General features: G+C 38.6%; 1 protein-coding gene across 1 annotated transcript in view; it reads right to left on the minus strand.

Annotated features, from left to right (window-relative positions):
- Positions 1-468: 468 nt before the first annotated feature.
- Positions 469-12,621, minus strand: part of LOC111153822 (cullin 5) — an 89,208-nt gene continuing 77,055 nt past the window's right edge. The window contains exons 13-19 of the mRNA XM_022513075.1: positions 12,084-12,215; positions 9,263-9,386; positions 7,925-8,100; positions 7,205-7,366; positions 6,338-6,456; positions 5,616-5,739; positions 469-1,127 (exon numbers count right to left, since the gene is read on the minus strand). Coding sequence (XP_022368783.1) covers positions 933-1,127; positions 5,616-5,739; positions 6,338-6,456; positions 7,205-7,366; positions 7,925-8,100; positions 9,263-9,386; positions 12,084-12,215 — 1,032 coding nt within the window. The 3' untranslated portion in view covers positions 469-932. The remainder of the gene's footprint in view (positions 1,128-5,615; positions 5,740-6,337; positions 6,457-7,204; positions 7,367-7,924; positions 8,101-9,262; positions 9,387-12,083; positions 12,216-12,621) is intronic.

Below are 12,621 nucleotides of genomic sequence, written 5' to 3' on the forward strand. Positions count from 1 at the left end.
TAGATCTCTGCCTTGTTTTTAATAAATTTGGAGATAATAAATTTGGCATGATAAAATTAGGTATACAAACATTAAGTGTGTTGGTGAACACACTTAACATCTGTTTTGCTATTTCGACTCTGCAGCTGAAATGACCTATCTCCACACATTTTTTTTTAAGCAATTGGAGCAACCAATTAATATAAGCTTCAGTTTTTCAAAACAAGCTCTCCAGCCACATAAGATTTTAAAACTCCTTATTTGACAACAAACAACTGAAGTAGCAGTCTCCTGCTTAAAGAAAGCCAACATAGGTAAATTGGAAAAATCTGGTATCATTTTCAGGTCACCATTAAATCCAGTTACTACACTGAAGCAGGGCGTGAACAAATAGTGTTATACTATTAAATACTTATCTTCTCACCTACATCTGCCCTCCCCCAACGTTGTGTAGACCAGCTCCCTCTTTTGATCAAAAGAAACCAAGAGTGCTATTTCTAGTTTTAATTGCATTTTAAAAAACAAAACATAACAGCATTATTCAGTGCACGAATATCTGAAGATCCTTCCTTGCACAAGTACATTTTTGTAAGAGAGGGAAAAAAAAAAGAGGGGGAAAAAGAAAAGCAACAAGAACCCCGCCCTCACCCTTCCCAACTATTTCTTCCGGTGGATAGAAATCAAGTTTACTTTTACAAGTTCATCGGGGGCTCTTCATGAATGCAAGCTTCTCTACAAAACAGCATGCTGTTACAGAGTGTGCAACATGAAGGGGATGCCATCATGCTAGCTAATGTGATTGGCAAAATAGAGTTGTTTTGTCAGGTAAGGCAGAGATTTTAATATTTATGTAATCAAAGTCCAAATAAACCTTCCTCCAGCACAAACTGTTATAACTTTCTGCCCAAGCACTCTGAAATTTGGGTTCTTAATGTTGTCCACGATATTCAAGATTACGCCATGTATATGAAAGTGTTGATGTCGGACTCGTCTCTTCGGATGTATTTGTGCTCTATTAGCCACTCTATTTGCTCTTTTATCATTTTCTTTTGTGGCAAAAACATGTTTTTCAAAATTTCTACTAATTCAGTCTGCAGCTGAGCGTTACTAATTTTCTTTCTCATCTTCATTATTTGTATGATAGCTTCCTAAAAGAAAAATACAAATGAAAGAACATTAATAGATTAAATTTTAAGTAAAACAACAAAACATGACTTTTTATGTATTTGATTCTCTTTCCAACATCCATCCAAAAGACTAACCACTAGATTAATCTTGAGACCAGCAGCTTTTACTTAAATAAAAATCCTTTTTTTTTTCACTCACTATAAAAGAAAATCTGATTGTAAAGATTTTGAAAAATGAGGAAAAGCAAAATTGCCCATAACCTCTCTGCAGAAAACCACACCTTATGTTTTGGGATACTTCCTTCTATTACTTTTTTCCACACTATGCACATTTAAAAAATTTCTCTGACCTGTGAACACAGTATGTATGTAACCTGGTATTATGCTAAGCGACAAATTAAGATACAACAAACCCCTTATACTCCCTTTTCCATTGTAGGCAGAGTTATTTGTGTATAGAAGCTCATGCCAGCTGGTGTCTACGTTTTTTTTTTGTTGTTTTTTTTTTTTTAGATTTTTTTTTTTTTTTTTTTTTTTTGAGAGAGAGAGAGGTCACAGTAGGCAGAGAGAGAGGGGGGGGGGGGGGGGGGGGGGAAGCAGGCTCCCTGCTGAGCAGAGAGCCTGATGCGGGGCTCAATCCCAGGACTCTGAGATCATGAACTGAGCCAAAGGCAGAGGCTTAACCCAATGGGCCATCCAGGCGCCCTGGTGTCTACTTTTAAACATCAGTAACTACCAGAATAATAAATTGTATTTGCTATAAATATTACCTTCAGTTTACTGATTCAATGAAGTATTCTGACTTCCTACAGGAAGCACTGTTCCCCTAAGTCAATTTTTTTTTTAAGATTTTATTTATTTATTTGACAGACAGAGATCACAAGTAGGCAGAGAGGCAGGCAGAGAGAGAGGAGGAAGCAGGCTCCCCGTGGAGCAGAGAGCCCGGCACAGGACTCGATCCCAGGACCCTGAGATCATGACCTGAGCCGAAGGCAGAGGCTCCAGCCCACTGAGCCACCCAGGCACCCCTCCCCTAAGTCAATTTTATAAATAGTTGTTGATGACTTAATTACTATTAAGCTTGTAATACGGATAACTCAAAAATTATTATATATTCTCTCCTTTGCTTTTCCCACATGAACCCTGTCTTTAGCAAACCAAAGGCATCTGGCTGCCTTGGTAGAGAACAGAATTTGTTAAAAAAGAAATGAAAGCAGCAAATGAGAGGTAATATTGGCTTTTCACATTCCAAGTGGAGTTTTGCAGCAAAGTGGTAACAGACTTGAACGCGAGTTAACTGTTCGGCAAGAGAAACGACTCTTCCACTTCCCCGGCAGAGACATGAGGATCCTTCCCCCGTCACAGGGAGGTCAGTGAAGTCCTCCCATCCTCAATGTATCCAGATGCCGGGGTCTCGATGAGGGGCTTATGTCAAGGGTGCAGAAAGAAAGAACGAAGGGGGAAGCCTTCAGGCACGTGAACATCTGACGTGGGAGCCAGGGAGGAGAACTGACTGTACCAGTCTCAAGCTTTGGCAGAGGTGAGGGAGGGGGCTGTGTTCGAGGAGGGACAAGAACAGAGCACGGGCGTTGGCCCTGGTCTGTGCTTACTACCCAGACGTCACTGCAAGACGGGGCCTGACAGGACGGAAAGAGCAGGCACTCCCGACCCTCCTCTGGTTCCCACGTGGCGCAGAAGGGGTGCAGAGCTAACAAAACCCCCGAAAGCCTTTAGTGCCAGGCGAGAGTAACCCCGCAGCAGCAGGTGAAAGTGACAGAGGGCACACAGGCCAAGGGGCCCCGTGGGAGATGGGGCAGAGTCGAGAGAGCCGCAGCGCTCCCTGAGAACAGAGGACAGGCAGGCAGAGTGGGGAGAACCCAGGTGGTCCTTACCGACTGGTGAAAGAAGGAACCAGAGCTCATGTGCTACAGACATGAGCAGCAGATAGCAAGGAAGTCAGGTTCCCGCAGCTGACAGATAAAGCATTGCCCAAAAAATGCAAGAACCCAGGACACTGTCACAAGGATAGGACGATCCCTTCACTATCACTATGAGGTCAAGTGAATTCTTCTCACCCTCAATCCTTCCAGACGCCATCTGTGAAACAGCAGAGAGTGGGGCTGGGGGGAGGAAGATCACGGAGAAATGAGAAAGATGAGCACTACCTAAAGGGACAGCCGGGTCACTGGAATGCACGTCATTAGCCACCAGTTTAAGACAAAGCAGGAAAACTTCATTTTCTCTGCACATCCTATAGAATGACGACACCTGCTCAACTCTAATCCACCTGGAATTTATCCTGGTGTAGCCAAAAACTCGGACTATAACCTGATTTTCACCCCAAATGTGAAACTCCCCAAAATCTCTTACTGAACTCCCTTTTCATGGCCCATGGGAATTATTTCCTTTATTCCAAAGTTTGTCTATACTTATACGGTAGGTTCAATTCTGAGCTACCTTCCTCCACCTATCTGCCTATTACACTGTTATTTTCATCAGTATTTTCGTAAATGTTCACGTTTGCCACAGCAAGTTCTACCTACACCTTATTCTTTTTTTTTTTTAAGGATCTCAAACACTCTCATTTATTTATTCTCATAAAACTGAGAATCAATTTGTAAAATTCCCAAAATATTCCCAGTCAACTCTTTATACGGGGAAAATTGACTCCTTAAGCAATTCAGTCTTAACTTTGAAGAATGTGGTTACTGCATGCTGAGCAAAAGAAGCTAGACAGGGGCACCTGGGTGGCTCATTAGGTTAAAGCCTCTGCCTTCGGCTCAGGGCATGATCCCAGGGTTCTGGGATCGAATCCCGCGTCAGGCTCTCTGCTCAGCGGGGAGCCTGCTTCCTCCTCTCTCTCTGCCTGCCTCTCTGCCTACTTGTGATCTCACTCTGTCAAATAAATAAATAAAATCATTAAAAAAAAAAAAAGCTAGACAGCATAAGTACATTCATGGTCTGATTCTGGTTCTGTGGAGACTTGAAACAGGCACAACTAGGAAGTGGTGAGAGGAATCTGGTGGGTCAGAGGGGGGTGGCTGGACTGACAGAAACCTCTTTTGTATCTTAACCGAGGTGATGGTCACACAGGTACGTACACTTACCAAAACTCACTGACAACCTCTGAAATGTGCATTCTACATGGACATTAACCTCAATTAAACATTTTAGTAAGAGAAAAAGAGCAAGATCTTTCTATTTACTCAAATCTCCTTTTGACTCTCAGTCAAGGGCCACAAATTTTTAAAGAAGTGCCTATGAATTCTATGGTTTCTTCTTTTATTTTTTCTTTTAAGTTTTTTTTAAAGATTTAATTAATTAGTTAATTAATTAATTTGACATGGAGAGCATACAAGTGGGGGCAGGGGCAGAGAGCAAGAATCTCAACTAGACTCTCTGCTGAACGGGGAGCAAAACATGGGGCTCCATCTCACAACCCAGCTATCATGACCGGAACCAAAATCAAGTCAGATGCTCAACCAACTGGGCCACCCAAGTGCCCCTTTCTCTTAAGTTTTTAAAATTTATTTATTGCTAAATAGAAAAGCACCAGGTTTTTATTCATCTTTTCTCTGCTCCCTTATCATACTAGATGATCTAGAAGTGATGAACTATTTTAATCTTCCTCTTGTTTCATATTTACTGAATTGGCCAACAGTTTCAAATATTATATAAAAACAGTGAAAGTGGTTGGTTTTAATATATTTTTTTTTTAAGATTTTTACTTATTTGTCAGAGATGGAGATAGACAGAGACTGAGCACAAGCAGGGACAGGCAGAGGGAGAAGCAGGCTCCCCGCTGAGCAAGGAGCCCAACGTAGGACTCAATCCTAGGACCCTGGAATCATGACCTGGGCCAAACGCACAGGCCTAACTGACTGATCCACCCAGGCATCCCTAATAAGAATATTTCTAAAGTTAAAATGGTCACACATCAGTTGGCCATAAGTGTTCTTTATCGTGTTCAGAAGGGACCACAACCCTAGCTTTACAGTTTGTGAATGTAGAGGCACCTGGCTGGTTCAGTCAGAAGCGGATGAGATTCTTGATCTTGGGGTCAGGAAATCGAGCCTCACACTGGGTGTGGAGGCCACTAAAAATAAATAAACAAAACTTTAAAAAAAAAAAAAGTTTTCAAAAGTATCCCCTAATTTCATATTACAATGGAATTATATGTCTTAAAATTAAATAAGAGTTTAAATACTTCAATCCTGGAATTATAACTTATTGTGGACACACGTTTAGTCAGTTGTGATCAAAGGGAGACACAACTCAAAAAACCAAGGTTTTGCCCAACCAATACAATCTACCAGAGGCCATCAAAGACATCTCTTTCAGCAGCTAAGAGAACGCCAGCAATACAATTTTTAAATTCCAGCAAAATGAAAATTAGCTCTTTGTTACAAACAGTTTGAATGCCTACATGCTTTTAAATTAAAAAAAAAATTGAAGATTAAAAAAAGAACAAAAATTTGTCAAAGTATAGACACTCCGCCTTATACAAACCTGGGTTCTAAGTATTCTTAGTTGAACTATTCCTTCATTCTCTTCTTCTCTCATCCTTTCTGTTGTGAGCTGCAAGCGTCCAATCAAGTTGATTTTACCCCTTTTCTGAACTTTAGCATTTTTTCTGCAAAAAAACATTGAATCACGTATTTTACAGTTGAAGGCCTTTTGACATCATACTATAGCAATAATGTCTGAAAAAAAAAAGATTTAGAAAAATTCTGAAAATTACTCTCCAGAACTATCTAAAGGAAAAGTAACGAATAATCAACATACAGCTTTGTTTACAATGAAGCATCTGATTTTCCCAAAACACAACAAAAGCTCAGCTATTATGTATGGGTGACAGCATTCCCTGTAATAACAGAGCTAATATACTTTATACTGCCCTAAACGTGCTTAGACAGTTGGAAGATATATGGGCTGTTGTTCAGCGTTATCATCTAAATGGATCTTAGGGGGAAAAATGCTTTGTGTGAATGAAGCTTCTTTAGAGTTCAACAGGATGTTTAAAGATGAAAAGCAACATAATCACACACCAAAATGTATCCTTGACAAATAAGAAGCATCTCTAGTTCATTACCATGTTTAATAAACAACTAGATGGCATAACCCTAGAATGTTGTTTTAAATATAATGTAAGGAAAATAATTATTGTGCTAACAATAAATCACCAAAATTCAAACAAGGTGTTTGTATTTTACATCAACCGTCAACCTTACATTAAACTGAACTCCTGGTTCACTGAGAAGAGGGTGCCTTCCGTGAAGTCTTTGGGTGAGTTGACTTGAGGTTCATATAATAGAACTTGCCGCTTGAGCTTTGGGAAAGCTACTAAAGACTATGTAGAACAAAAAGAAAACAAAATCTATTAACAGTATGGAACACAAAGAGCAATTCTTCAACGTGACTAAAAGAGGTGAGAACAAATTATAAGCACAAAATCACAATTCAACTTTTACATGGTACCTCAATGAATGTAACAGTGTAAATGTTCACTGGGAAAAGAAAAGGAGCAGGAGCTCGTTATGAGGAAGGAAGCAATACATGATCTCTTTACGGCAGGACAAGAGACCAGAGGGATTGGTCAGAGGCGATCACTGCAAAAGCAATTTGCCAGCTCTTTCCCTCTAGACAATTATTGTTCTGGAACTTTCAAGAGGTCTGTGGAGTAAGGGTAAAATGTAGCTGTGGGCACGAGACTAACAAGGACATTTTGCAGGCTCTCAAAAAGACCAAAGTTTTCTAATTCTTACATTTTTGGTCATGATAAAATCTTTGAACACATTCTCAGTATGAAATCTCTGGTCACACTTCTCGCAGGTAACGTTTAACACCAACTCAGTCTTTCTCACTTTTTTTTTCTTTCTTTCTTGTCTTTCACCATCTCGGTAACTTGCTTATTTTCAATTTCTTTCTTACCACGAATACCTCATTAGTGCACTAACATCTCTCATAAGTGTATTATTTCTGGGTTAAAGGTCATTTTCAGAGTGTTATGAATTCAAAAATTTATTGTAAGCAAGCCATCAAGTATTTCCTGCCTTGTGACTGGATATAACTTTAAAAACAAAAAACATAAAACAAACCCATAAAGTCCTTCTAAGCTCAGCATCAGGGAGTTCAGTTGCAAGTTTTAGATTTTCAAAGCTGATTTTCTCTCTGGGTCTTTGGTTCCATGCAAACAACACAGCCAGTTGAAACGTTGTGACCTCCAAATCATATTGACCTACTTCATTCTTAAATGTTATCTATGACAGACAAAATAATATCAAGATGAGACTCTTTTCAGAATGATTACCATCTCCCTACCATACTCTCCCTTCCATGAGATTAAACATGAAAAAGACTGCTAGCTGTCTTCCAGTACCCATTCTTCCTTTCTTACATGGTAATCAAAATTTTAGCAGATCTTACTGACTATCCAGAATAAAGGCTCAAATTCCAGCTCTCCCTGGGACAAAGTGTGGTCATGTGACCCGTTCTGTCCAATGAGATGTGAGTGGAAATGATGGGGCAACTTCTAGGAGTTGCTCCTGAAGTAAGGCACACCCTCATCTCTCCCTTCCTGCTGGGCTGGAAGACAGCCACAGTGAGGATCATACTGGATCTACAGACAAGAGCAATACTGGAAGTGCACTGCTACAACCAGAAGCCCACGTCCTACAACTCCGTGGACTGGACCCCCTAGACCCATTTAAACTTGCACCTACAAAACAGACAAACATCTCTCTGTTTCAGCAACTCTAATGTGGAGCGCTGGTACTTTCAGTCAAACCAGTATCAGAACTAACACAGCATCTACTTACAATTCCATTTGACATGAGATGATGCCAATGTAATTTTCGACCACTGTGATTTTTTTTGTAGAATTCTTCTACTTCAGGTATCAAATCCTCCAGTTCAGTAGGAAGGGAGACGAAGACTTTCTCAGAGCTCCTTGACCAGGCCCCAGCATTCAGAATTTTTATATTAACTGAATCAGCTATAGGCAAGAATATCAGAAAATATGAAATAAATAATCTTGAAAATGTATAAAATTAAAAAGAAACAAATACATAAACACTGGGTAAGCATTGGTGAAAACGAAACAAAACCCTAAACATTTTGTTCGAAGCGTCCTTTTAGAAAAAAAAATAATTATAATAAGGATTAGAGGGGCACCTGGCTGGCTCAGCTGGGGAAACATGCAACTCTTGATCTTGGGGTTATGAGTTTGAATGCCGCACTGGCTGTAGAGACTATGTAAAAAATTTAAAAAAACAAAAAACCAAAAAAACGGGAGGGAGGGGCACCTGGGAGGCTCAGTCAGTTAAAGCCTCTGCCTTCTGCTCAGGTCATGGTCCCAGGGTCCTGGGATTGAGCTCCAGGATGGGCTCCCTGCTCAGGTGAGAGTCTGCTTCTCCCCTCCCCCACCCTGCTGCTGGTGCTCGCTCTCAAATAAATAAATAGAATCTTTAAAAAAAGGAGGGGGAGAAGATGCCTGGGTGGCTCAGTCGGTGAAGCAACTCTTGGTCTCAGCCAAGGTCTTGATCTCAGGGTCATGGGTTCATGAATGCTGGGTGTGGAGCCTACTTAAAAGTAAATAAATAAAATCTTAAAATAAAAAAGACGTAAGTTAGTCTCTTCACGTGACTGGCCTGAAACATGTAAAGCTCAGGCAGTGAGTTGGGGCTATTTTGAAGAAATAAAAAATAGGGGCGCCTAGGTGGCACAGTCAGTTGAGCGTCCGACTCTAGGTTTCAGCTCACGTCATGACCTCAGGGTCATGAAACTGAGCCCCATGTTGGGCTCTGAGCTCAACAGAGTCAGCCTGAGATTCTCTCTCTCTTTCCCTCTGCCCTTCTTGCTCATGCTCTCTCTCTGAAATAAATAAATGAATCTTAAAAAATAATTTAAAAATAATTTTTAAAATATATACATACATAAAAATAAGGATTAGCAAATCTAAATTCTGTTAAATTCTGTTCTGCTGGATGTCTTCAAGGAATGTGGACTTTGTAACATCTTTGTATCTGTTACAGCTAGGGTTCATTTTTAATATACTGGAAAACAAAAATATTCTCTTTAAAAAGGTATATATATGTACATATATATGTATATATATGTATATATACATACACACACACATAATTATAAAATAATACCTGGTAAAGCCAATTTATTGTTTTTGTGCATTTCCTTAAAAGCTTGGTTCAAATCTTCAGATACTTTTATGTCCTGAAACATTCTAGCAAGCTTGTTTACATAATCTGCTGGCATACCAACTTCCTATGAAAGGCAAAGACAAAAGAGGTAATGAATAATAATATATAATCTGATATACTATTAGGAAAAACTTTTAACAGAAAACTGAGTCTTAGATGCTTTAAGATAAAATCATTCCCCTTTATTAGAATATTTATATTCTAATACGTATTAAATTTGATTCTTAAAAACTAAATGACAGTACAGGTCACCCAGGCTTTCTCTGCATGATTCCAATTGACATGAATCAGTCACCACAGTAGAGTTCAGTAACACTAGTCCCTCAACAACACGCGTCAACTCTCCATTATCACCATGTATTAAGTTTGAAAGGACAAATTTATTCTCAATCACGACACTTTTGTCATGACCGATTACGACACTTTTTTTCAAAATCTTAGTCATCTGTGAACCCGGTTTATCCACAGAAAGCAAGGCTTACAGTTTTGTTGCATCCTTGCCTTCTAGGGATAAATCCACTTGACATTTTATAAAAATGGATAACCAAAAATGGCTAAGAAAAATTGATCAAGAGAGCTACGTGGGTAATGACAATGATGAAAGGACACCACAGAAATAAAAATACAGTTGGGAATGAAAATAATCTACTAGAACATAAACAGCATTCTAGAAGAGCTGACTGAGGCCAACTTGCCGAATGTTGAATATGCGAAGTATACAGGCAAGGGAACTAAGGTGAGTTACCTCAAGGTTAATTTACTGAAGGTAAATTACCAATTTAAGTGGGAAAGGAGCAGTAACAAAAAAAACCAAGATGCCCCAGGAGAAGAGACACAAGCAAACACTTTCACAACACTGAGAGCCCGAATGACAATAGGCTGGAAGCTGACCCAGGCTCACGGGGTGGGGTGGGGGGCGCCTGAGGACTCTCCAAGGCACAAAAAGATGCTCATTCTAAGTCACATGACACGAAGGCCCGGGCTGCTCAAACTGCTCTTCATTTACAGGACACCTTCCCTGAGATACAACTCATCTACCACAACACTCACTCTTTCGGAGTGTACAATTAAGTACGTTTTAGTGTATTTACAGGGTCTCTGTGCATTTGGCCACTGTGGACATTTTGTTTTAGTGGAATCATATCCCGAGTGGTCTTTGTAACCCAATTCTTTCACTCAGCAGTGTTTTCCGTGTTCCCTTGTGTTGTAGTGTGTGTCAGGACTGCTTTTCTTGTGACTACTAAGTATCGTCCCATTGTATGGTTAAACCACATTTGGTTTATCCATTATCAGCTGATCGGCATTGTGGGTTGTTTGCATGTTGTGGCTCTTATCAGGAACGCCGCTGTGAACATTCACAGACAAGGTTCTCGTGGCTCATATGCTTTCATTTCTCTTGAGCGCAACTACTTAGGAGAACTGCTGGGCTGACTGCATGTCCAGCTTCTAAGAACAAAACAGCAGTTCTCCCCCGAGGCTGCCCTGATTTATAGTTTCACCAGCTGCACGTAAGGTTCCAACTTCTCTTCTTCTGTGCCAACACTTGTTTTCTTTTTAATTTTAGCTACCGCAGTGGGAGTAAAGGTAAGTGGGAGAAAAGCAGGAGTAAAGTAAAAAAAATATTTCACTACGGTTTTGATTTGTGTTTCCCTAATGACTAATGATGTCCAACATCTCTGATACATGCACTGGCCATGTGGGTATCTTCTGGGAAGAAATGTCTGCTTTAATTCTGTGCCCACTTGTACCTTAGCTGTCTTTTTACTGGGGAGTTTTAAGAGTTCTTTATGTATTCTAGATACGGCATTGGACATATGAATTGCAAATATTTTTCTAATTAATCTTAAAATTTTTACAGAGAAACAGTACTTTAGTTCTGATAGTTTCTTATGTCTTAAATTACAATGTACTAAATACATACTCATTTTATAAATTTTTTTAATAGGTAAGAGAGTTTTTAATGTTTTAACAGAAATTTCTCAGAGTCAAAAAACAATAATTTTTCCCACTAATTGTTAACATTAAGATCATTTTGCACACTGTCAGTCTGCAGACTAATTTTTACTATCCTGTAGTATGCAAAGCAGGGTAATCTATAAACGCATATTATGAAATATATATATAAATGAAAGTTATATATAAAATACACAGCTTTATTAGTATTAATACATATTTTATATATAAATATAAATAAAAACTTTATACTGTAGGATCTTATATAATATAGTATTATGTATCTTAACATCATATAAATGAATAGAACACATTCATTGTAATATAATTCAAATCCCATTTAAGTGAACTGACAGGACAGACTTAAAATATTTTGATATGAGAATTTAATAATTAAATTAGCATTATTACCCAAAATAAGCCATCATTTCTTACGTATTGGTTCTTTTAGCTATATAAAAGTCATTATTTACAAACATCCCTACAGTTAAGCATTTAGTACTGAAAACACCTTAAAACTGCAATGATTTGTCCCATAGCCCATTCAATAAGGTCAATTCAAACGAAAGTGGAAATACAAAAGTGCAAAACATCAGAAGCAAACCAAGAGCAAAAGTGTCTCACTAAAAGTCTTTATTAAGAAAATGTACTTTATTAGATATCACTTTATTTTATATAATGGATGCCATGCTCTTATAAAATGTCCCCTACTTCTTTGACACTAACATCACCAAAATGTATTACTTAAGCACACATAAGAACCATGTGCTATATTAAAAAATGTATATATATATAAAAATTTACTTACTCGTAGCCACTCTACCATATTCTCTTCAATTTCACTATCAGCAGAAATGTCTAATATAAGACGTCGTGTCAAATGAGCTTTGTGGTATCTCATAAAAACATCTTTATTTTGTACATATTTAAGTACCAGCAGCTGTACAGAAAACAAAGTTACTTTCAATTCATGTATATTCTTAGCCAACTCTCACTGAGACCCTTCTATAACCCCAGTGTCAAAATCCAGAAATTTACACAAACATACACAGACAGAAGCTTACTGAACCACCCATCTCAGAAAAATGACCAGTCCCAATACCCTACTTAGCTACTTTAAAAGCTAGCAAATTTGAGACTTTAATCGAATAACCTTTTAGTTCCTATAAACATCAACTTTTCAGATTTAATAAATAGTGTAAAACTTCATATTAAAATTAAGGGTTCTCCCCAAAATTTCTCTTCTGTATAGCCTTTTCACTTCGATCTGACACTAATCTCTTTAGCCTTCTTGTCTGTATTTTCTATCTTCTTTTTTTCTTCCTTGTATTCCTGGGCTTATAGCA

The sequence above is a fragment of the Enhydra lutris genome, unplaced genomic scaffold, assembly GCF_002288905.1.
Source record: "Enhydra lutris kenyoni isolate GAN:26980312 unplaced genomic scaffold, ASM228890v2 scaffoldscaffold34, whole genome shotgun sequence".
NCBI lineage: Eukaryota > Metazoa > Chordata > Mammalia > Carnivora > Mustelidae > Enhydra > Enhydra lutris.